A 25,774-nucleotide genomic window follows, 5' to 3' on the forward strand; every position below is an offset into this window, starting at 1 on the left:
ACTTGGCATCTTTACTCTGATTACTCTTTTCTTCCACACTGCCATACGGCAGTGTATTTTAAGTTGCATAACCATGATCTCTGTTTATAGGGCATTAGACTGAGTCATCAGATGCTGTAATCCCAACACTAGTCTATGGATTCTAGATTAATATGAGTCGGCAGCAATGGTGGTGTTAGCACACACTTAAAATCAGTATACACTGTTAGATTCTCAAGACTCCCAGGACAATTATTCAGCCTTATAGCTTGTTCTCTTTCTGAAGACTGATGACGTGCATTTTCCCTTTTTGAAACTGGGTCAGTCTCTGAGAGGTTTTGGCAGACAGGCAGTGTCCCCGGACAGATGGGAGTGACATCATTTTGATGGAGGTCAGATGAGCGATGACAACCGTCCATCAATTAAGGTTAAAGGCTGTCTCAGTGTCGGACGTTATAAGGTGGTGATGCTACAAACAAGACTGTGTCTATGCTAGCAGCTCTATGAGGTTGTACAGGAGTCTCCAGCTAAATGCTAACATCAGCATCCTAACTTGCTAACATGCTGATGCTTAGCAGGTATCATGTATATCACTCACCATAGATAGTTTAGCTTGCTAATATTTGCTAATTAGCATTAAATACTATAGCTGAGGCTAAAGGGAATGTTAAAAGTTGGATTCACGTATTTGGTCATTAAAAATTGTCCAGCACATAAGTGTTAAATCTTAACCCAAGGATAGTAGTGTAAGACATGTCGGGATCACCAGAATTATTACAGTTCATTCTGAAGGGACTGCAAATGTGAGTAACAAATTGAATTTAATCACTGAGACATTTCAGTCAAAAACAAAATTATCAACCTCATTTGGCTGGAGAGAATGTCAAATAATCCCCAACGTCAGTAGGATTCATCCTCTGGTGACCATGAATGTCGGGATTTATTGCCATGAAATTTTGTACAAATATGTCTGGACCAAAATGATGACGTCTGACCAACATCGTCATCCCTAGAGCACCACCGCGAGTGGCTAATAAAAAGCAAAAAACCTATATGCTGTACCCAAAGCAAAGATAATCATGCAGTATGTCATCCACCTGTAATGGTACCTCTGCCCCAGTACTATAGCTTCAGATAGTGCTTCCCAAATTACAGATCAGGCAGCAGACTCATGACCAAAGATATTCACCTGAATCAAATTATTTTATTAAAAACCTGTGTAGGACTAATACAGCAGACCCTCTAGATTGAGCTTGGGGACTTATTACTTCCATGGAAGTGCCTGTTTGTGCTCAACCATGACAAACTCTTATAACATGAACTCATACACATCAATGTGGAAAAAAAGATGAGAAACAAAGGGTTCTCTGTGATTCATTTTTGGAAAAATCAAAAGTGCAAAATGACAAAACAAAACAACATGCAGCTTTTCTCAATGGAAACAGTTGGGAAAAGAGCATTTCCAAAGAAAGCACTAATCCACATTGATAGTTTGCTGAATTCCCTTCAAATAAACACCTGCTTTTAATTAAACTCTTAAACCCGATCACGCACGAAACAGCCATGTTATTAAGTTTCAACTGAATCAGCACCTCTGAGTGGGTCAATAAATCACTTGATAAATAACATAACTCCATATTTCATTAAAAGTATGAGATCACACTGCTTGCAAAGCTTTTCATATTTTAACATTTAGTACATAAAACTTGTCATTCAAGTGTCATTCCAAATTATTTTTCATAAGTCATGGACCAAAGGCATACTGTATCCTGTATGCACATTTGAATTTATAAAGGCCTTTCTCTATCTGCCATTGTTTCCATGACAACAGCTTGCCGATCGGCAGTGGTACCAATTTTTCCAACACTGTTAACCTTGCATTTCCAGACAAGAAAGGAGGCAAATGTGTTTCCTTAATGCCGAAGAAAACTGGTCAGGGATTATGATGTGATGGTGATCTATGTTTTATAAAGATAGTGTCTGTGCAGTGAGTGTATCAACTATTTAAGAGCAAAGTTCCCTTTGCACGGCAAAAAAAAGAAAAGGAAAAAAGTCAATGTGAATCAGTAGCCATGAGATTACCATAGGAACCCACAGCATTTATAGTTGGGCTAGATTCTAGTCTATGGTCATTTGTCCATACTCGTATTGAAAATCCTCAGCCTTCAGTTTAATGCAGATTTCCAGTGTTATAAGGGCTGCACAGCACAGGGAGATAAGATGAAATATCAAGCAACATTCATTAGAAAACAAAAATCTGTTTTCAGACCATGACAGACATAAATATAAAAACACAATAATCAAGCAAACCAAAGGATGTCACTGGTATACAGTGATGCTTAAAATTAGTTACACTCCTTTGTCCTTTGAGGTTATAAATAAGACAAAGAAAAGGAATTGTACTCCCTAAATGAGTCTCAGAAGGTAGCACAGGTACCAGTTTATTTACAAATGTTCCTGGGAAAAACCAAAATAGAACATTTTTCTACACTACCTAACAGATTCCTAACCTTTAACCTATGATGAACTGGGTTGTATGAATACCATTCTCCCTTTGAAGACCGAAATTACCTTGCCACACAGCGAGTAGACCAGGTGCGTTATCTGCCCTGATGAATGATGCGTTTTACACTTCTGCAGCTGGAAAAAACAGACTAAAATGGCTGCTGGTGGAAACAAGGTGGAGGAGGACAGTTTGCTAACAGATAAGAAGTGTACAGTGATAATCCTGGTCGGTTTGATGACTTTAAAGATAGATTAAAGATTGATTCAGTGTCTTTTGCACTCGCTATCCCTTTGGCTCAAAACTGAGCATTTCTAAAGTGTTACGAGAGCTTGACGGCAATCTTCTGCTCCTTTTTCATCATCCTCTGAGCCTCTTTCTCCATCTTCTTCCTTTGCTGCTCCATGGACCGCTTTTCTCTCTCAGCCATCTTCTGTTGTCTGTTACATGAAGGCAAAACAAACGCATGATTGTCATTACAGAGCACATAAACAGAAGCTAGGTCAGCTGGGAGAGGGAAACACAAAATCTTGTTGCTTGTGCTGCTGTTGCTTTAAAAAAAAACAAAAAAAAAAAAAAAAAAAAAAAGGGTACACACTGCCACCTGCTGGGCATGACGAGAACCTACACTACTCAAATAGAAAAGTGCCACTGGGAGTGAGCAGACAATGCTCATCCGAAATTCACTGAACAAAATTTGTTTTAAAGAGGACGTATTATGGCCATTTTCAGTGTTAATCATTTCATTCTTGGTCTCTACTAAAATAGACCTACATGCTTTAATTTTCTGAAAAAACTTTTCTTCTTCTGTACATCTTGTACGGTCCTCTATTCACCCTCTGTCTGAAACACTCTGTTCCCTCTGAAAGCTTGCCGGCAACTACCATGGCAACAGTACGTTCCGCACGTCTTGTGTAAACAAACGGTTGTGGCAGCTTCGGTCCTGTTTATAGTTTTGAGCAATAGTCCGATTCTGAACCAGAAGAAGACAGACCTGATCCACCTTCACAAGCTGGACTGCAGCAGAAAACAAGCATACGTACTGTCAGGCAGCTGGAAGGAGGGAGAAATATGAAGAGCACTGCGAATCAAGACGCTGGACAGTCTGCAAAGAGTTCGGATGACTTTATTCATAACCTGGAATACTTTTAAGAGAAACTCTGTCGAGTTTTTAAGTGTGGACACTTCTGGACTAAAGGAATATTAATAATGGAGGAACAGACAGATGGTCGACAGGTAGGGAGTCTCCACAGCTTCCCCTCCTGCTGGTTTACGCTCCCGGTAAATCTGAATGAATTTAACGTTGCTGGGCATAGTTACTGAAAAACAAACTGAGCTATCTGAGCTAACGAGGTACAGCATGTCAACACTGACAAACGTTTAAGCATTTACATCTTAGCTTTGCTGTTTCTTACTAACGTGATCAGGTCACGGTAACGTGGTTAACATCACAAATCCACAATAACAATGCAGACTGACAGGCTGTGAGACTCGGTGTGAAGTGTGAATTACAGAAATAACTGTTGTGAAAATGAAGTGTCTAACTGTGCGTCGCTTCTGACGCACAGTTTCTTAGACCAAGAGAAGTATTGACGTCAATAGGATCAGGAAGTAATGTCTGGACCACCAATGAGGCGTTTCATACAAAGGAGAAAATTGGGTTTTTACCCTGACAGAGTTACTCCCTTTGATGTAAACTGTGATCCTTGTGACAGAATATTACCCCCCTCCCCTGGCTGTTTTTTTTTTGTTTTTAAATATACAATGGCCCTAATATGCTGTCGTAAAGAATAGACTTGGAGAGTTAAATGCATGGAGGGTGACATTTGATGAGTTGGAAGCAGACCAGTTCGGTGTCATGGACGAGTGACGGATGTTTAAAAAAAAAAAAAACCCAAAAGAAAACGTGTGGGTTGCAGATAATGCAAATACTGCATGTTTGCATACTGGTTTATGTGAGGTTTCTGTAAAAGGTAAAAAGGATCTTAATCTATATAATTTATATTTTTATAATAGCAACATATCAAATGACAATGTGAAAACAATCGTGATTGATCAGGAAAGAATTGTTACTGCAACTCCCATCAACTTTACAGAGCTTTATAGGGGGTTTTAGATCACAGTTGTCTGGCTGCAACCAGGGCTGGGCAATAAAATGATAGCAATAAATATCGCAGAATTATTTTCCTCAATAGAAACATTTAAAATGTTCGATAAATGTTCAATGCAATTAGTTTCCATGCTTATAGCACGCCCACAAATGAATCACGAATGGCCAATCATGTCGCAGGAATAGAGGTCTGCATTGCGCAAGTTAGGATGCACGGTGAGAGGTATAAATGCAGTCCAGCACGTGATATTTACAGACACATGCAGTGGCTGACTGGCTTGAAGTTGGAGCAGAGTAAGCAAATAAGGTGAAATGAGCGACACCGCAGAAAAAGCAGAACACAACTCGGAGGACAAAGATATAGTTGACAAGAGAGGCCACTCAACTTTGAAACAATATCACCCGTTAAAACACACAGGAAGTAAGAAATTAGAGGCCCAAACGAGTATTAGTGGACCCTTGACGATTGCCAGGCCAATACCCTGTGCAAATCTTCTTTGTCTACTTATTTTTTATTCATTTTGCAGTATGGTCATGTTTCATGTGTGCTGTATCACACTGCTGAACTTAATTTTCTATTTACTTTGTTGAGTAAAAAGGACTGAAAAGGATTTTGATTTGAATCATGCATATTTTATCATATTTTGAATGTTCATACCTCAGAGATTTTAAATGTTCTGCTGTTTGGCAAGTGTTTGTCATGTTCTGACTAAATAGAGCAGTTTAAAACCACAATTGACTGTCTGGTTTCGTCAACTTTCACTCAGGAGCAAAAATCAGCCTTTAAACCTGAAAGAAATAATGGTGAGGCATTTATCGTTATAAATATCGATGTCGGCTGATATGGAAATTTTTATCGTGATAACAGTTTTGGCCATATCGCTCAGCCCTAGCTGCAACTTTACTGTTTTACTTCACTCTCACCGCTCCCATAGTGTTTTGAGCTGCAGCTGTTTTCAGTGAGAAAGCTCCAAAAGGCCACAGCACAGTGCCTGCTCAGCAGCAAACAGCAGACAGCCACAGTTAGAGACTAGGTGGTGAACATAGTGGAGCACTTAGCAGCTAAATAGCCAGATATTTCCCTCAGGAGTTGGTGGACCAAAACATAACTAAAGACGAGTGAATATTGGACTTACATTCATCAAGCGGACAGAAACACAACTCCAGATGCATCCTAATGTTGTCCCATGACTATTACGTGTGTAAGTTCACCATATCAATGGTGACGATATGTCAATGTTTTGTTCACGACATGTCCCCACTGTTTTATAATTGACTGATTGTCATTATGGAATATTGAGTGTAGATTGATGATTGATTTGATTTTAGCATAAGGCTGTAACATAACAAAATGTGAAAAAATTGAAAGGGTCTGACTACTTTTCAAATCTACTGCGTCTACTTTATATAGGTACAGATGCATTACCTGAGCACCTCCTCTGCTTCCCAGGCAGCATCAGACTCGTCCTCCCAGGCATTTGTGTCCTCCTGCCAGTTGTCCATTTCTCCAAGCTCAGCCTGTAGAAAAGGAAAGTATCCAAGCTATAATTCCTGAATAAGACCAAAAAGCAAACTAAGTATTTTATATTGTGTATTAATTCTTTCCTGGACAGTTATTTGGATGCCCCACCTAGTTCTACCAGAGATATACTGTATCCAAAAGGTTGTACTGTCCACATTGTTGCATTTGTACTAGTTAACATATAGTGGTCTATTTGAGTTATTTACCCCTTAACTGCATGAAATAGACTAAAATGAACCTTCAACAAACTTGCTAGCAGATGGTTTTTGCTGAAGTTCCATGTAATCATTTAGACTGATAATGAGTGAACACTTACATCTAAGATTTGCTTCCTGTAGCTTTAAAACTTCTAGTCTAACGAGTTACACAACAGGTTTTACATTCAATTTTCTATCCAGTAAAGTCTCACATATTTCATTTACGGAAATCTATTATATATGAATTTGTAAAGTAGCCTACAGAGAGTACATAACCTATAAAGTCTCTCTACATTTTTAACAACGAGGGTTGTTTATTTCAATCTTTATTTCCTATTTATTTTCTTCATTCTGTTCTTGATGATTTTTCACATAAAAAATTACAAAAGTGCATTTAATTTTACACAACTCTACAAGAGAAACTCTGCTCGGTCCTCAACTTTTCAATGATCAAATAACACACGTGAGAAGCGGAAAACCTGCTTGAAGCTTCAGATGCTGTAAAACTGAAACTCACAGAGGGTGGACTGAAGGACATCATATCCTGAGAGGCTGCCAGTCTGCTGGAGAATCCTGCTGAGCCATCAGGCACCAGGTAGTTCAAAGGCTCCCTCTTCTTCAGCACTATCTGCAACGTGGAAACCAGAGAGAGAGGAGTGGAGCTCAGAATTTAACTGAGCTACTGTGTGATGCAGTACAATCCCATAACAGGCATAGATGTAGTAGTTTTGATTTTTAAACTAGGCATAATTCAAGAAAATGTATGTTATTTGTTATTAACTATGTAGGTGTTCTGTGCATTATAGAATTCTTTCATGCATTAGTTTAATGTCCATATTCATTATAAGCATCTCAAGGAATCTATTACCAGGAAATACAAGCAGATAGTGAGTGAAGTCAGATAATATATTCATATTAGACTGGATATTTCCTGTCTGGTCTAACCTGATACATCTGTCAAGGTTTGATAAACAGAAAATGCAAACCAGGTGCATTACAGTCACAACCATATTACTTTATAATCTATCCTAGCAGAGATCATTTTAATTTACCATTTACTTGTTTATTGATATTATCCAAAAGGGAACGACTGCCTTTTTGGGAAACTCGGTTATTTGCTCATATTATATATTATCTAGAGGTACATGTGTGGGTTGAAATCTATCTCATCTTTGTGTGTCCACTACAGATATTGATCAGAGGTGCTCTTTGACTAGTTTTGCACAAATACAGGAAGCAAGCTGTTGCCCAGTTAGCTTATGCACTGCAGCTCTCCTTGATTATCTCCTAGGAGCAGTGGCTGCACACAGTATCTCACAGCTGATGCTCACATGTTTAACTTCCCGGCTTTGAACATTTTCTTTATTCTAAACAAAATTCATCTGAATCTTGGATATACAGTTGACAGGCTTGCAAGCTCACAAAGTGTACAGAGTTGCAAGGTTTACTGCATCGCCTGACAAAAAGACCAACTGTGCTGACAACATAAAAATGAATGCACATTGATAAAAAAACCTTTAGATTAACCTTTAGGAAAAAAGTCCAGAGACACTATTGTTTATGCTGTCATCTATTAACTTAACCTATCACAAGACAACATGTGTCAGGTGGCCCACCACCTTGGCTTGGCTACAAAACTTCCTGAGCTGCTACAGTATTAAGCTTAACTTGTCTTTGTGATAGGCTAACACAAACACACCAAGGAGCTACGTCCTTAGTAATAGCACAGAGATTAAATTTACATTTATCTTATCTAAAAAGTCAGTATCCACTGTATCACTAAATTGGGTCTGCTTGTTTGTACTGGATGAGCTGCACTGTCTGTTGACATACCTTCTGTGTTTTCCTGATGGTGGGAGCCATGTCTTTAAAGTAGTCAGGCTCTTCATCCACATCGTTGGGTGTAGGGGAAACATTTCCGTTGCCACCTTCAATCTTAATACTTGTAGGAGCCTCTTCGTCCCAAGAGCTCCATTCTTCAATCTCTGGCTGTGCAGACTAGAACAGTTTTTAGTCAAATGTATAAGTAGAATTCAAGAGCAGTAGGCGTTTATGTTTATAAGCAAATATATGCAAATTTAGAAATTTTGTCCAGTGATTACATCTGTAGTTTGCCTTTCCAAATACTGAATGCTAAGCTCTGAATTTCTCAGGGCTAGACCTGTTGATTGATGGATTACTGACCTGTTTTGGTACCGATGATGAAAAATCCACTGTTGTTGGGAGGGTTATTTGATCACCACTGAGCTTGCGCCCTCTTCCGCTCCTGTAGAATAATACAATGAAAAGTCAAGAGGAAATAATTCATTATTGTAGAAAGCAGCATCGGACAGAACATTGTTATCAAACACTGAGGTCAGATCTTTTTAGTGTGCAGAGCTGGTTCTGCCAGCCAGGGATGAAAACTTTGCCAATTTAATGTTCTTTAAGCATTTCAAATGGACACGTCATGGCAGGCTAGATTTAGTGTTAAATCTTCTTGCATTTGATCCATCTTTCACCAAAATACCCCCTCATAGATGCTAGTGAACAGGGTGCATTTCTCTAAGTGAATGAAGAGAGATTAAGTTGTGGATCAGACACAAATTTCACCAGAACATCCCGACAGTAACTCAAAGGTATAATATTAATTTTTTTGATGTATTTATATTTGCAAATAAGGAAAGCAGAGTTACATTGGCAAGCGCTCCATAAAGGGAATAGCTTGTATCAGGGGTAATGGACATTGCATTTGTGAAGCATTCAGCTGCACTCACCTGCATATCAACCTTTTAAAGAAAGAAAGTAAGCTGGCGAGGCATGTGCAGATCTTGAAGAGTCGGAACTGAGTGATGGCCATGATGAAACTGAACTGGAGGGAAAGAGCAGATATAATACAGCATTAGGGTTTACAATGATGCATATACGTGTCATGTTTTGCTCCAGTGTGCCAGGATGTGTAGTAAAGCAAGTCTTCAACAGATCAATATTTATGCAGGGTAGAGTGAAATTAAGAACAGCTGGTGAGGAGTCAGTCCTTATAAAATAATATGTGTGCATGAACATTATGTACCAACAACCAGTCTATTCATAATCTGCAGAGACGTGACACTAGCATCTCATTAAAATGCTACCCTTCTTGAGTATAAACGGGCGCACTGAACACTGTTGAACACCAATAAACGCAATTACACTAGCAGATTTATACCTCTCTGTGTACTGTAAAACAAAATCACCGAATGATAATGTTAAAGATAGGTATAATAAAAGCACTACGGTTATTTTAGCTAAATTAACGCCACTACATTATTTCTTCACGTTGGATTTTTGCACGTCTTTGCTACTATATAAATAGATAGTGTTACTCACCTTGTAAGATGACAATGCACCGTACTCAGAGCAGCTGCTTTCTTCTTGTGTGGCAAAAAAGACAAGTTCATTTATTTGCTAACCGTTGCTTGCTAGCTTAGCCAACAGGAAAACATTTTATTTCTGAACCCTTTAATTGTCTTCGTAGGACGACACATTGGAAGTGACAAATTATAACACTGTCATGTCAAAACCATGCATATAACGGCTGTACACCCCAATGTGGTTTCATGACAAAACTCCTAAATTTGGGTCGTCGCTCATCTCTGTCCCGTGGCTGCCATCTTTGAGCTGGGAGGAGCAGGAACAGGGAAGTGCAGCGTGGTCCTGGTGCATTAAGGAGCTGCAGGAAATTGGAAAAATAACAAACGTTTTCGTTATTACCATACAATAATTTCTCACTGTAAACACTTGAATATCAGTAGGAACCATAGATACATGCAGCTAATGTATATACATAGAAAGGCAGTTATATACAGTCGTTAATCACAACGTATGCAAGAGAAGGTGGGTTCAAAACAAGCATAGTTTGTATATTTCGCTTTATTTATACTATATACTTTTTATACTACTTCTCCATCCACGCAGAATTTATTTCCATTAAATATGTTTTTGTTCCCTCATAGTTGTGGCCTGATTTCCACTTAGTAATTCCTGTTGTTCCAGCGAAACGGGAAGGCTTACTATTATCACCTTTCTGTGCCTAAATTAATTCTGTATAAATCTGAAATATAAATCCTGTGATGAATGAAACTAAATCCTCGCGTAACCACGGATGTATAAATACATAATGATTACAATGATAATGATAACAATTCTTTACGATTTCTTAGATTATTAATGTTGTCTTATTGACTAAATACCGTCATTAGTTTGAAACTTGAACGCATCCTGTCGTCACCACAAACTACCCAATCAACACACGACTTGAGCGGAAGTGGTATATTTGAAAACTGGCAGTTGAAGTCGAGCCTTTTTCCTGCCCCATAAGTGAAAAGAGATCAATGACAGCGTGAACAGGGTGAGGCTTTTTTCAATTGAAACACGTTATTTTAATGTTATTACAGATACACTTAGCAATATATGGTTTACTTCACCTGAGATTATTGGACCCACAGGGGAACCTATTCGCTAAGGTAGTTGTCGTTAACAACATCGCTACATGTTGGCTAACTAGCTAACTGTGCTAACTCACTTTGTAAACACAAAAGGAGATACTTTTGCAAAGGAAAAACGATGTGCAATTATTTACCCAGCATGTGTTATTGACAGTCTTAATATGAATATTGTTGTTAATAAAAAAAAAACATACGAAGTGTCGTCAGGAAAATTAATAATTAACGCTAATAACAAACGATCCCCAAAGCTGCATTTCATTATGTTAACGTAACGGTACAATTAATTTTTCTGCAGTTGCTCTAACTGTTCACCACGTCTCTGTTGATTCGTCAAATGTCACTTATAACATTACCAAATTTGGACAGTAACTTGCTTGACTTGACTTTGAAAAGGTTTGAAGTCATGCGTATGACTAATCCACATGTCATACCATGTAAAGAACCATTAAATTCTCATTGTTTTGAATGGTGTTTGGTGTCGAGGCAAACATTATCATGCAAGAGTCTACACATGTTGTCCGGGCTACGTCGTGTATTTATTTACTCTTCACTTTCAGATGGAGGAAGAGGAGCATACAGACAGAAAGCAGCAGCTTGCCATGCTTTATCAGAAGCTCAACAAAATTAAAAAGTATCTCAATGAAGGTAATGGCGTTGCACGTAGTCCTGTCACTGTAAGGTTCATATGCATCAGTATCCATGCTTCATGAAGTCATGACACTTTGCTATTTCTGCAGATGACACGGACAATATTAACCAGGTCATCGGCTCAAACTCGCCTGAGTCATGTCTCTCGTATTTGATGGACCTGGAGAAGAAAGAGGACCCTAACTTGAATCGTAACCACCTGACTAGACTTATTGACTTTTATACCAGAGTATTCTCCAATATGCCACTAGGAAGACATTGTCAGAATGAGAGCTATGCCAGGATGTTGGTCAGATTTGCAGAGCTAAAAGCGTAAGTAACCAAAGTTTTTACTTGTGTCTTTCCACTTTTAATTACTGTAGATAAGATTTTATGAAAGCATAAATAACAAATCTTGCTTAATCACCAATTTCATTCTACAAATATATATAAATTAGAATGTTTTTATAAGGTCTCTTTGAGTCTCATGAAATGCCCCATTTTTATTAGGATTCAAGATGTCAATGAGGCAGAAGCCAACTTCAACGTGGCAAGATCTCACAGCCAGAACTTTGCATTTGTTCACATTGCACATGCGAAGTTTGAGCGTTCTCAAGGTAGCAAGATGTGTTTTTTGTTCTTTTTGTGCATATAAATACATTTGCATGAGACATGTTATCTGGGTTGTTACAGTGTCTGCCATTTCATCTTACCAGGCAATACAAAGAGAGCGGTTTACATAATGCAGAATGCTATCGAGCTGGGTGCCAAACCAAAGGAACTGCTTGAGGCTACCTTGCAAAGTATGCTGACAGTGCAAACACAGCTCCCCTGTTCAGAAGATAAGGAAAATGTACCACGTGGGTATTTGTTCATGCTTGGCTCCATGACATAATATGGTTACATTATCTGACTGTTGTTCAGCAACTCAGAAGTTCAGTTTTTATTGTTACAATGTACTATTATCATACTACAGTGTAACCATTATCTTTTTGCTTTATGCTTTTCCAATCTGATTTTCATATTTTGCTGTCTTTTCTCTCTGTCAGTATTTCCCAACACTAATGTGCACGACTCTGTCAAAAAAGGGTCAGAATTTCAAAAAGTGAGCAGAATATCAGATGGGACGGGTGACTTACAACTCTCCAGTATTTTTGGTTCAGGGTAAGACCAAAACAACAGGCTTCAGTGTTTTCTAAGGTTTCTGTTTGATGTGGGCAATGTGACATTTTATCTTAATCTATGCACTTCAGGACTGAGCCCCTTGGTGGATCATCAGATGACCAACTGCCAGGCTGGAGAGCTGGATCTCAACGCAAGAGAGCAGTTGGCATGGTGAGAGTTGCATTTCATCCTGCTTGTGTTACTACAACTTAGTGTAACATGCTTTTTGTTTTCATAGGCTGCATGAAATTAATTACCAAATATTTTGAAGTGTGTAAAGACACCTTTTGCTCTACAGGCAGGGAGAGTTCCTGTGGTACCTTTCTCTATCCCAGAAAAGGATGACGATGAGTATGGTGACTACATCTACAAGAAGCCCTCTAAGACAAGTGATGCATCAGTCCCCCCCAGTTTGTCCAGGTAATTTGATTACGTCTGGGATGCCATATTGAACAGTTTTGTTAAATTACATTAAATATATGAGTGCTTCTACTTAAAACGAGATTACTTAAGATTACTTATAGTATAGGGCTGCATAGGTTACCCAAATGTTACTGTAATGGAGAAAAAAAACTTTTTTGTGGTTTGTGTTATTTCATTAATTGAATCAAACAATTCACCACACATTTTTTAAAAATGTGTGAAAAGAAAATTGCAGTGCTGTGATTGTTAGGCTATGGTATTATCTCCTTTGTTGTTAGGTTGTAAAGCCCTGCTTTTGTTTTATTGTGTATATACTGCTGGGAAACCACATGGCACTCCTTGAAAAAGTATTAAATCATGACACCAATTTATAAAATAGAATTTTGTGATTTGTGTTATTTCCCTCGTTCACTTTGAAAACCAATTCTTGACTATGTCATTCAGATGTGTAATAATTTTCTTTCAAGTGTCACATGTGTTGTATTGATACTTATTTAATTTTGTCTTAGGCAAACATCTGGCTCAAACATGAACCCATCATTTGGGCTCTCATCCTCAAAGAAAAATGCTGTCGATGGCGATTTAATGAATCTTCAAGTGAGTATAAACATGCAACAGTTGTTTGGATCTCTGCAAAGTCAGAATCAACCCTCAGCAGTTTACATTATCAGGACTGTGCTCAGCAAAGATGTTCAGCCTCATCTGGAGAAGGAAGTGTAATATCTGTCTCTCATATTGCTGTGTTCTCAGCCACCAGCTGTCAGTCCAGAGCATTGCCCTTGGGAGGATCAGGCAGCTGTGGACTCCACTACCACACTCCTTCACACATATGATACACGGGACACCCTGAGAATGGAAGGTACTATACAACTTTGAAAATCTGCTACTCAGAATGTCCGGCTGTTTGTTGAGTAGTCAATGAAACATTTATATCTGTACGAACAATAAGCATTTAGTGTTTAGATTGTTTTCATGGTGCGCTGTTTTTCTCTGGCAGATGTAACTTACAGTTTTGACCAGGTCATCAAAACAAATTCCCCCGAGTCGTGTTGGACATATCTGATGAACCTGGAGAAAAGAGGCAACCCACACACAGACATCAGCCTCCTGAACAAACTCAAGAAATGTTACTCTAAAATCTTCTCCAGGCTGCCAATCAGACAGTACAGCAAAAACTCCTGCTATGCCAGAATACTGGTCAGATATGCAGAACTCAAGGGGTATGTCGACAACAAAACTATATCTGCATTACAGTCTGGAACATTGTGGCATGTGCTGGGGACAATTCATTGTATGTGTGGTTAATATTTTTATAGTATACATATACAATCTCTATAAGCTAAGATAAAAAAAACAAAACAAAAGGCCATTGTTGTTGAAATAAAGTATATCAAATCTTTCTCACATGTTACTTGGATATAACAACATTTCTTTCTCTCCAGGATTGAAGACCCAGATGAAGCTCAGGACCACTTCATAGTGGCAAGATCCAACTGTAAAGGCTTCGCCTTTGTCCACATAGCACATGCCCAGTTTGAGGTCTCTCAAGGTATGATGGATTATTTATCTTCATTTTCCAGAAATCTGATGTATGGAATAGACGGACAACAAACAAAGACAAACAAAATGAAATGCACACACTTGGGATAGATGGTAAATAAATGAATACATGTAGAATTACTGTTTGCAGCAGTGATTATAACAACTCTAAAAATGATGGAAAGTAGCTTAAGGTTAGCAACTATCCCAGTACGCTTACAACTGTGCAGTGATTCAAGCTTTGCTTCGTCAGTGAAGTGACTACTTGTCTAGCCAGCCTTTGTGCAAAACATAATTTAATGCCATGTTTATCCTACTTCCTTCCTTTTAAGGTAATGTGATCAAAGCAAGTTCAATTCTGCACAAAGCCCAGATGTTAAATGCCAGGCCAGCTGAGCTCCTGGAGGTGGCCATACGCAACCTTAAAGCTGGAGAGAAACAGCTAGTGCCCACCAAGGTGGAGGAACACCTCACAGGTAGAGAGACACTGAAGAGTTTTCACTAAAGAGAAGGGCAAAGCACTAGAATGGACATGGTTTACAACTTCAGTTTGTCTAATATCTCCTGTTTTTTTGTTTTTTTTCCTTTTGAGATTCGCAAACAGTTGCTCCAGTAAGTATTTCTACCTACGGTGGAAACCAAGAACCTCAGCTTCCTGCTCGGGTCCCTGTGAACCGCTCAGTAGAGCAGCCTAAACCTGCCAGCAAAGAGCCCTTATCAGAGTGGAAGATGCCAACTCTCGTCAACCGGCATGTTTCTCCAGAGGTCTGATAACATTCCTTATCTACTGCTACTGTCTGTGCAATTTTACCAAACATTTGAAATGGTTCATAAAAAATATTATTTTATTTTATAATCTTTATTGTTTTGGTAAGCTGTTTGGGAGTGTCAGCTGCTGTTAGTTTGTTTACTTATCTGCCCTCGCTTGCCTTTTAATGGTAGAGTTTGGCATTAATAACTATTTTGTCGCCATGATGAGAGTTTACCAAGTGAGGGTCTCTCCACACACACATAACATAATAATCTTGTCTAAGTTTGCTCATTCAGTTTATTCTCTTCATACCCGTACAAACATGAATTCTTTTTGTTTATAAATGTATATACATTTTCAAATGTTCTGTTTTAGTCTCTAAATCCTTCCCTAGTGTTAATTAAATCATTCAATTTCTTTTTTTCTTTCTTTCTTTTTTTTTAGGATAAACGTACGAGCCCACCTGACCCCAGACCTGTTCCACGTCTGCTGGAGTCGCATCCCACTCCATCCTTCCAGCTTCCATCCAGAGTGAACCCACAAACAGTCTGCCAGACACCAAACAGCTACAGAAACCCCTCTGCTAGCAGGTAATATCTTGACTTGGGTGTCTCCTGGTCCAGAATATTATCACCAGCAATTAATTTAATTAAAAGGTCATATAAACTCTCATTACTGTATTTCTTGCTTCTTTGTACCATCAAATACTCTGCCCAGTCACACCTACTCCATCTTTCTCATCTTCAGCTTTATTACTCCTGTTGCAAAGAGAGGTCCTGAGGTGTTTTCCTCTGCAGTAGCAGCACACAGAGCTGGACCTGTTCAACAGTTTCATACACCTCTAAACCAAGCAGCCTGTTTCCAGACTCCACAGGTACAACATATTCATACCCTACGTTTGCTGTTATTTTTTGGCCTAAAATGTATTACACCTGGAATATTACATTTCACCATAAACCGTTTTTGCACATCACTAACCACCTGTTGACACTGTTGATTGGGAATTGGGAAGATTTTTTTTGGAGTGATGCTTTTTACTGTGTACCAAGGAGGTCTGAGCCTTTGATGCCCTAGTGCATGGATCATTAAAAATGTTATTGACACAGACAGTAATGTAGCTTGTCTAAAATACTGTATGCTTTCTAGGAAACCCCTTTCTGTTTACATGTTGCTGAACAAGGATTCATTCTAAACTGTGCTGTATCTTTGTTTGAATCTACTTTTAGGCTTCCTTTACTGCATTGTCAAATGAATCCATTACCATTAAGGGCAAGCAGTTCTTCATCCTCAAGATGATTGGACGTGGTGGATCGAGCAAGGTGAGAAATTATTAGTGAATGTCTATGATGTGTGGGGACAAACAAATACTCTAATTATGTTCCAACATTTTATTTTCATTGATGTTTTACCTATAGCAATCTTTTGTTGCCCTTGTTGATTGACTGGTATTTTCTTGTATTTCCAGGTGTACCAGGTCCTCGATCACAAAAAGCAGCTGTTTGCTGTGAAATATGTCGACCTCGAGGAGGCTGATGCTCAGACAATAGAAAGTTATAAAAATGAGATTGAACATCTGAACCACTTGCAGCAGTACAGTGATCAAATTATAAAGCTCTATGACTAGTGAGTACCTGACCTATCCAAATATAATATTAATACATTGTACAGTAATCACCTTTTTTATTTAACTAAACAGCTACAATGACCCATTATTTTCATTATTGTCTATAAAATGTCATTAAAATGTAAAAAAAAAAAAAAAAAAAAAAAAAAACCCACACAATTCACCACAGCTGGCGCTGATTTCTTTTAGATGACTCGTTTTGTCCTATCAACGGTCCCAAACCTAAGATATTCAGTTTATTATCCTATATGGCAAAGGCATCACATCGTCATATTTGAGAAGCCGGACACAGTAAATGTTTGGCATTTTTATCCAAATAATAATACATTTTCTGATGATCAAATAATTGATTCATTAAATAATCATTGCAGCTCTGTTTAACTGTTTTGTAAAGTGTTGCAGCAGTAAAATGCTACAAATAGAGCAAATGGGGAAAATGAAATGATGTAGGATAACATTGTAATGTGACATTACAGCAGTTCGTGAAAATAGAGCAGTTGTAGAACAGGAAAAAAATATGAATATGTGATAAGAAAACACCAGGAATATGGAATATGCTTGTGTGGTATTAATTTGTGGTTGAAAGGCACAGCACTGCCACCACACTAGTTGATTTGAAGGTGGTGTCAGTTCTTCATGTCTACTTGGAATTTAAATCTCTGCCACAAATGTCCTGATGATTGTAATGTGTGTTTGCAGTGAAATTACCAACAGCTACATCTACATGCTGATGGAGTGTGGAAACATTGACCTGAACACTTGGTTGCGAAACCGCAAGACTGTGAATCCGCTGGAGAGGAAGTTCTACTGGAAGAACATGCTGGAGGCCGTCCATACCATCCACAAACACGGTTGTTTTTCTACTAAAGCTCTGAGTGCTGTTTGGTTTGTTTTCACACCTGTGCTTTTCAGTCTGGTTAACTTGGAAAATTAGTTTGTTTTTCTGCGTTGGTGTGATTCGTTCGGCCAGGTGTGACACAGTAATCACTCATGGGTTCAGACTAAAACAACCACACCAAGACCTTTTGAGAGGAGGTGGTTTCAGTCTGGTCCCAAAGGAACTATCGAGTGGTTCATTTGTTGGGGGGATGCGAGCCGATCTTGATCCCACCCAAATGCCAGGTGTACTCCACAAGTTTGAGCTAAACGGCTCCTGTGGCCGGGTGTACTTGGCATTCTGGGATGCGGTAAACTGTAGCCGACTCTGCCATTGCTACGTCTTTAATTGCATAGCAATGTTTCTCTCACAGAAATATGCATTCTAGATATGCTACTGTATAACACAGGACCTTCTTACTGTATTTACTTTCATGCTTCAGACACATCTGCCCAGTAAGCAGAGTGAAAAGAAACCCTACCAAAGAGGAAAACTCTTTTTAAAAAAGTTTAAAGTTCACAAACTCATAAACTAGAGCAAACAATGCTATAGGTGTGAAAATGCCCTAAAATGATCTTGATTCCTAACTGTGCCAAATATCTACATCTTCAATGCAGGAATAGTCCACAGTGACTTGAAGCCAGCTAACTTTGTCATAGTGAATGCCTCACTGAAGTTGATTGACTTTGGCATCGCAAACAGAATCCAACCAGATGTGACGAGCATCATGAAGGATTCACAAGTAGGTTTTTTTTGTTAATGACATGTCATACATGTCTCTAACATGTAGCGTTAACATGCAGCCCGGGTGATTGGACTCTACGTGCGTAACACATGGTTGTTTGTCAAACACAGGTAGGAACCCTGAACTATATGCCCCCTGAAGCCATCAAAGACACGTCATCTCAGCCAGGAAAAGCACGCTCAAAGGTATCATGTTTTACTCACTCTTATTGATTCAACAATCTGTTTAATAACCTGTGAATGAAGTGGAGAGGTTAGAAATGTCTGATTGTGTTCCACAGATCAGCCCCAAAGGTGACGTGTGGTCGCTTGGATGTATCCTGTATTGTATGACTTACGGGAAGACTCCATTCCAAAGTATCACTAATCAGATTACCAAGCTGCACGCCATCATTGATCCCTCCCACAAGATTGAATTTCCTGACATCTCGGAGAAGGATTTGCTGGATGTGTTGAAGGTGAGAAACCACAACTGCACTGTGTCAGTGTGATGTGAGAACAAAAGATATGAGCAAACATGACATGTCCTATACAATTAAGCACTGGTATCTGAATACATTTAGTGCACTAATGGACATTTGAAATGACAGTGATCAAGCTCATACTGACCATTAAACATTTGTGTTCAACTGATTAATTAATCTGCACACTTGGAACATATTGACCTTTCTGAAAAATAAGAGGTGAATCAGACAGTATGCTTTGCACTTGCTATAATCGACGTAACTCCCAAAGGTTTCATTTTAACCATAATAACCACATGTTGACCTCTTGAATTTTACATTTCTACACAAAGCACTTCATTGTACTTTTATGTACATGCATTTATGCACAGTACAGTGTAGGAAGTGGATGTCTTTGTCTTTTTTATCAGTAGGAAAGGATGAAAGTGAAAATAAATCTCTACAAATCTGTCTGTTATGTACAAAAAAGATGCAAAAATATGTTATGCATAGGTAGATTATTCTGGGGAAGAGGTGCCGATCAGTTATATTCATTTTCATCCAATTTATATTGATTTGATATTTTATCATTTGTTCTGATCTATTAGCAGATGTTTCACATGACAAATCCATAGATTTAGAAGTATTGCAGAAGTGATGTAAAATTCAATAAGCTGTTTATTGTCTGATTGTTCTAGAGGTGCTTGGTACGAAACCCCAGAGAACGAATCTCTATTGCAGAGCTGCTGGAGCATCCATATCTGCAGATGAAGCCACACGCAGAACCTGAACCAGGTACACACACACACACACACTATCTTTCTCTCTCATTCTGTCTCTCATACTCACTCAAGCCAGTTTTGCTGTTCACCACATGACACTGACCTGTCCCCATTTCACCTGTTTCAGAGGCACCATGTAACAGTGATCTCCAGAGGATCCTAACAGACCTGGCTGCCCTCCAGTCTCCAAACAGCATCATACGAGCTGCAAATGTAAGCAAGCTACAAATTCTTGCTCATTCAGTAGAACTTGTAACCTTTTCTCCATCTGTGGGTTTCTTAATAATAACCGTGTTCTCTGCTTTTTACAGAATCTGGCCAAAATGTGCAGCAGCGGCAGGAAGTTGGATGTTGCAGAGTGTGCAAAGTCATCAACCTAATTATTCTGGAAAATGTGATGCTGATCTTTTTTTTTGGTTGACCCTTAACCACTGTACGTAACCAGTACAGAAACTATATTTTTTCCTGTAGAAACTAACTAACCTATATTTGTATGTTTATGTCCTTGAAACGAAATATATAGCTTAATTTTTTCATTTTTACTTATGTTTCCTGATACTCGATGTAAGCATACAGTATAGTCAAATAAACATACTGTACCCTTAAGAGTTGGTTTATTTGTCTCAGCTGATATAAGGGTAACTGACAAGGTGTGTCATCGCACTTATTTGAGAAAAACATCACATTTTCCTATTAATTTTCTGTCAACCAATTAATATGATTAATTGAGTTAATCATTTCAGCACCAGAGCACTGGGAAATACATACAATGCAACACATTTTCAGATAAATAAAGACTTCTATGGTTTGGGGGTGAGCTTTTTCGATGTTCATACTGAACATTTGTCTAGCACTGTACACTTGCAGAAATGTGGCCAAATCAAAGCCCAGACCTCATTGTTATCAGTTGTGTCAGGACTTGAAAACGCTTCACTCAGTCATGCAACTTGTTTGAGCCGTTTGGTTAAGTTATCATTGGGTAAACTTCAATTGACCTCTTGTTTGTGAATGAAGTGAATTTGGCCTTTAGCATCTTTGTTCCCATCAATGACTATCTTTTCATACAGTTTACGGTGCACCTACTGTACCCAAAAACTCTATCACGTACACCGCCCTCCCTTTTGACCAATCACAACCTTCATCAGGTTGTGGAGGCTGGTGCAGGGCGGAAGAAACAGGAGGTCTCACTCTGCCACTAATCGTAGATACTGATCGCTTTTTAAACTAGCCTTTGTTCCACTCTTTCAACGACTTTCTACAGGATAAAAACTATTTTCTCAGCATGTATCTATAAACTGGGTTGCCCCCTAATATAAAAGCTCTTAAAGTTTTAACTCAAATATATATTGCTGAATATATTATTCAAATCCCCGCGTTGAATGCAAATATAATCTCTATTTCCACTTGACCGGTGCTGAAATATCACTACACAACACTTTAATGAAGAATACTGACAGAAAACCCCAGTATTATGTGTAAAGTTTAAGAGAGACTAATGAAAGAGGCCAAATACATTAGAAGATAACCCGGAAGTTGCTCGTGATTTCGTCTTGATACCGGAATATACTACTTTTTCTCCGCCGAGTGACGATTCATCATTGTACTAGACGATCTGCACACTTTAATTCATCTTGCCCTTCCTGGTCAGGCATAACAACAGTGATGGCGGCGGCTGCACGGTTCTTTCTCCGAGGTGCAAACTCGAAACTTTCCATTACCGGTGTTGGTACCGGGGCTCACAGCACTTTCGGAGCCGCTTTGCTGAAAGTGTCCCCGGGCTGCAGCTCCCGCACAGAAACACAACGAAGACATGCCGCGCACTTTACCTTCCAGCCTGACCCCGTCCCGACACAGTATGGTGAGTGGCTGGCTAGCCGGCTAGCGTTAGCTACTTTCACTGGACCGAATTGTTCAGCATTGGAAGTTTCAGTAGTTTAACAGTAAAGTTAGTTACCGGCATTATGAACACTTTGTTAGGTTAGGTGATATGAAAAAGTTGTATATGCCCTGTCTATTAAGTTGGCAAACTTGAACGGATAGAAACCCAACTATCTTACCTAGGAGAACATATCCTCTTATTTGGTAAGGTGTCGGCACACAGGTGACCTGTTAACACTTTCAGTTTTAATGACAGAATCATAAGTGGGTTAAGACTTCACAGTCACACTGCTGGCTGCCGACGTGAAGACTGTATCTGGTTGGTGCAGCATGACAGCACGGTTTATCCTATGGTACATTTTACCAGGATGTTGGCACTCACTCAGCTGCTGAAATTTGTATTGATCCGGAAAGACAACTCAGGAGAGAGACATTACAAGTATCATTTGCTGTAACAATGAAATGTTTGTCCTGTTGATTGCAATCTCTGAATCACTGCCAAGATTCCATCACGTAGTTTCTTTCTTGCAATAACTGGTATGGTCACTTATGGTTATGTTCGGCTATTAAGCCTAAAGTATGCCACATCTAAATGCAGTGTTGCTCATGTCAAGTTCTTGGAAATGTTTTTTAAATATATATTTTTTAGGTCCCACACAGAAGATGAACTTGTTCCAGTCAGTTACAAGTGCCTTGGACAACACTCTTGCCAGTGATCCAACAGCAGGTATGATACTGAAATAAGTAATTGAGTTGTATAGCTGTTATTAGAAGAAAATCTGCAAAACGTCAACCCTGTCACTTCACCAACAGACATAGAGTTTTTGTAAGTATGCAGTGGCCTACAATTGGGCTCTATGTCTAAGTCCATATTGAAGAAGGAAAATCTTATGTTAGTTACACTTACTCTTACATGTTAGGGTGTTACTCGAAGTCAATGTATTTTTAGGAACTACATAACATGGTCGCAGTAGCATAAAATCATATAATGGAACTTGATGTAGCTAGTTTCTGGGACATGAGGGTTCAGGAAATGTGAATCCAAGTTGTGTTCTCATTTTAATTCCTTAGTTCTGGAAGTAAAAATCCTATTCATTTTTCAGTCAGTGTTATTCTATTCATTATTGATTATTCTGATGCTATTTTTTCATTTAGTCAATATAATATCACAAAATATTGAAAAAATGTCCTTCACTTTTTCCCCACAAGTTGTAGGTGGCATCATCAAATGTCTTATTTTGTCTGACTGTCGGTGCAAAACTCACATATTCAGTTAAGCAATTATCAAAATATTTACAGATTTAATTTTCTGGTGATCGACTAATCAATTAATCAGTTAATTGTTGCAGCTCGAATGTTATGTGGCTAATAGCTTTTCTGCGACTTGGATCAACATTAAACTCTCCCAGTTAAATCATCAGTACCAAAGATGAACAATAGCTTCAGAACTAACTGATGGTGAAAGCTAAATATTACGATACTGAGAATTGTGATTATGTAGTCCATTTGAAGGAATCCTAACCTAAAAAATAAAACAGCATTCAGTTCTTTAACAATTAAGACAACATCTCCCATGATGCCTCACTGATTCATGACATACTGTTTTGATTGAGAGACCCCTAGTGGCAGAAAAATGTGTTGACCTTTACTTATGGTATTCAATTTGTTACCATATTTACTTAAAATAATAATAAAAAAAGAATATAGCCTCAAAAGTCTTTGATGGTAGACAACTTTAGCTCATGTTGAGCAGCAGCAGCAGCCACCCCTACCCCCACTCCTATTGCTATGAAGCAGCCCTTTTACCAAGACTGGTGGGGCTACTGATGTGCTATGATGTTTGTTAGGAGTTTCTGTTTGAATCCTCCTGTTTATTATGACTGAACAATGAATCGAAATATTATCAAAATCGCAATATGAAAATCATGACTTATGTAGCGATCGAAATAATTATTTTTCTTTGCATGAGGTTCAGCCCTGATGTGTATTTTTTCCTGTTCTTTGATTGTGTGTTGAGGAACATGCACTTCCATCATTAATGGTGTTTTGTGTTTATCCACAGTCATCTTTGGGGAAGATGTTGCCTTTGGTGGAGTATTCCGATGCACAGTGGGTTTGAGAGACAAATATGGTGAGATGTTTTATTCCGCTTTACACCATCAACTCCCCAACTGAAAAGTCACCATTGCTGAGTAGTTGAAACTATCAGCAACCTGTTCTCCAGTCTACTTTACATGATTTTTCCACTAGATGGCAGCATAGGACTGTGAAGAATCTCCCCACCTTCTCCCCCACAAGGTCATATTACTGTTCATTGTTCACCCAGAGGACCAAAAGGATCTGTTTACACTTATTTGTCCATCGTAGCAGTCTTACTAAGTTGCTACAGTAGGCTGATACAGTGTTACAGTGGTTGTTCAAATTTTGCTTAAATGTGTGGTTGAACATTTTTCTAAAGAAATCTACCCCATATCAGCATGTGGGCCAGTGCATACGTTTTCATTATATTGTAATATGTTCTTGTATTATGTTTATTCTTTTGAATATTTGTGCTTTATAAAGGCTAAGCGCTCAAATATCAGGCAGAAACTGTTGCTGCCCTGCTCTCTTTTTCACAGATGACATTTAACTTGTCATAGTAGGGAAAGCACATGTGTTACTAATAACATTAACAATGGCTTTGTTCAATTCAAGTATCCCAGTAAGCCATGACAGCATGACAGTGAGCCGGCATGAACCAAACCAGGAACCTGAATCTGAGGCCACTAAATGGAATTTATTATTTACACCTGTTTTCTCACTGAGAAACGTCAAAATGTCTGCCATGAAAAAAAGCATATTGGGATGTTTCCGCTACTGCAACTCACTTTTAAGTATGAATCCATGAAGAGAAACGCATCTGCAGTTTACGTAACTATTAAATTATTATCTCCTCTGTATTATTCAGTGATGATTTACCCTTTAAAACAAGCTGACAGCTTCAATTTGGTTCTACAGTTGACAATCTTAAAGATAAATCAGTTCAGAAATAACTAATGACATGGCAATGGCATCAAGCAATTTTCTATATAAAATAGGCTGTGGGTATTGTCCAAGATTAATGCGGAGTAGAAGAACAGCCAGTAGTTTTAACTAGTTGCTCCTAGATGTATTGAAATATATACAACCTTTTGATCTAACATCATTTTCCAGCAAATTTCTTCCATGAAATTCATGTCCTCCAAAACAGGTTGACTAAACATAATACAGAAACCGTGTAATGACAGTGCTTAATTGTTTTTCTTGTTTTTCATGATGTAAAAGTCGTATAAACTAATTGGATGTCAATAGATTTCCTTGTTTCATGTTCATTTTCAATTTATTTTCTATGTTGTTGTTTTTTAATGATGAGGAGCCTCAAATCAGTCCTACAGTAGCTGGCTTTGCCTTTTTGTTTTCATTGACGTCAGAAGTGTTGACCTTTGGAGAGGGATCATTATTTTCCATCTCATCTTTGTGTACAGTGACGGGCGTAAAGCTGTTTTTATCCCTCTCACTGCTGAAAGGGATGGTGCACACCTCTGCCACTCACAGCCATTATACAGAACAGAGGTTAATGCAGGGTGGACACTATATGAGTGGCTTTTTACAAGGCGGATGCATTCGCCTCGACGATCCAGCTCCGCCACCACTGGTTACTGGCTACTTCTGAGTGCTGTTTCTCTGAAAACAACAGCACACATTGACTCTGCGCTCTGACCAGCTCTCCCTCTCAGTAATGTGTTATGCCTTTTTCACTGTGAGCAGCGTCAGTGTCAGACAGCACCAACTATAAAAGTTACCCAAACATGTTGTCTATTTAAAGCCGCATTTTAGACTCATGTGAACAACTGAGGCACAGATAACTCAAGGATGCATCTATTGATTGTATTATTTCTCATTAGTTGACTTACTACTCATTGCTTTAATGAAAAAACAGAAGCACGCACACACGCACACACATATGTCATTTACTGTCACTTTCACATGAGGCTGCATATTTAAGGTTGGTTCAGTAAGGCACTAAATTTTGATCACTTAATTGTTCATTCCTCCAAGGGTTTGTGGGGCTGCGGTTGCTAATTGAACTTTGTGAGTGCAGAGCAGGGCACATAAGGGCAGAGTTT

At 38.7% G+C, this 25,774-nt stretch overlaps 3 protein-coding genes across 4 annotated transcripts in view; 2 read left to right on the forward strand and 1 right to left on the reverse strand.

Moving 5' to 3' along the window:
* Window positions 1-1,155: 1,155 nt before the first annotated feature.
* ebag9 (estrogen receptor binding site associated antigen 9) lies at window positions 1,156-9,964 on the reverse strand. The gene is made up of 7 exons (XM_056381250.1): window positions 9,660-9,964; window positions 9,068-9,162; window positions 8,496-8,577; window positions 8,145-8,309; window positions 6,829-6,939; window positions 6,019-6,110; window positions 1,156-2,922 (listed from the first exon to the last, which is right to left on the reverse strand). Exons 2-7 carry the CDS (start codon window positions 9,148-9,150, stop codon window positions 2,805-2,807), a joined length of 651 nt encoding a protein of 216 aa, XP_056237225.1. The 5' UTR covers window positions 9,151-9,162; window positions 9,660-9,964; the 3' UTR covers window positions 1,156-2,804.
* On the forward strand, window positions 2,979-20,357 carry ttk (ttk protein kinase). Of its 2 annotated transcripts, none has more exons than XM_056381248.1 (25): window positions 2,979-3,718; window positions 11,335-11,422; window positions 11,515-11,737; window positions 11,915-12,021; window positions 12,121-12,264; window positions 12,454-12,568; window positions 12,658-12,739; window positions 12,867-12,988; window positions 13,501-13,588; window positions 13,742-13,850; window positions 13,989-14,211; window positions 14,434-14,540; window positions 14,863-15,006; window positions 15,123-15,295; window positions 15,726-15,871; window positions 16,029-16,155; window positions 16,508-16,600; window positions 16,747-16,904; window positions 17,605-17,756; window positions 18,400-18,524; window positions 18,638-18,712; window positions 18,808-18,984; window positions 19,668-19,764; window positions 19,879-19,964; window positions 20,063-20,357. In XM_056381248.1, the coding sequence occupies exons 1-25, from the start codon at window positions 3,692-3,694 to the stop codon at window positions 20,129-20,131; spliced, it is 3,057 nt and encodes a 1,018-aa protein (XP_056237223.1). In that variant the 5' UTR covers window positions 2,979-3,691; the 3' UTR covers window positions 20,132-20,357. The 2 variants fall into 2 exon arrangements, with proteins under 2 accessions (XP_056237223.1, XP_056237224.1); XM_056381249.1 differs by lacking the exon at window positions 2,979-3,718 and adding an exon at window positions 10,615-10,680.
* A 1,026-nt stretch (window positions 20,358-21,383) lies between these two features.
* bckdhb (branched chain keto acid dehydrogenase E1 subunit beta) overlaps window positions 21,384-25,774 on the forward strand; it is a 53,401-nt gene continuing 49,010 nt past the window's right edge. The window contains exons 1-3 of the mRNA XM_056380670.1: window positions 21,384-21,609; window positions 22,279-22,356; window positions 23,692-23,760. Of these exons, the coding sequence (XP_056236645.1) occupies window positions 21,414-21,609; window positions 22,279-22,356; window positions 23,692-23,760 (343 nt within the window). The 5' untranslated portion in view covers window positions 21,384-21,413. The remainder of the gene's footprint in view (window positions 21,610-22,278; window positions 22,357-23,691; window positions 23,761-25,774) is intronic.

Source organism: Seriola aureovittata, chromosome 7, assembly GCF_021018895.1.
Source record: "Seriola aureovittata isolate HTS-2021-v1 ecotype China chromosome 7, ASM2101889v1, whole genome shotgun sequence".
Lineage (NCBI taxonomy): Eukaryota > Metazoa > Chordata > Actinopteri > Carangiformes > Carangidae > Seriola > Seriola aureovittata.

Excerpts from the sequence above, each read along its gene's own strand:
- ttk (XM_056381248.1), top strand. The coding sequence starts at position 3,692 with ATGGAGGAACAGACAGATGGTCGACAG. Across the intron at positions 15,872-16,028 it reads AGAAACCCCTCTGCTAGCAG|CTTTATTACTCCTGTTGCAA; the intron begins GTAATATCTTGA and ends TCTCATCTTCAG. Across the intron at positions 18,713-18,807 it reads CAGGAAAAGCACGCTCAAAG|ATCAGCCCCAAAGGTGACGT; the intron begins GTATCATGTTTT and ends TGTGTTCCACAG.
- ebag9 (XM_056381250.1), bottom strand. The coding sequence starts at position 9,150 with ATGGCCATCACTCAGTTCCGACTCTTCAAGATCTGCACATGCCTCGCC. Across the intron at positions 8,578-9,067 it reads TTTAAAAGGTTGATATGCAG|GAGCGGAAGAGGGCGCAAGC; the intron begins GTGAGTGCAGCT and ends ATTATTCTACAG. Across the intron at positions 2,923-6,018 it reads GAAGCAGAGGAGGTGCTCAG|ACAACAGAAGATGGCTGAGA; the intron begins GTAATGCATCTG and ends TTCATGTAACAG.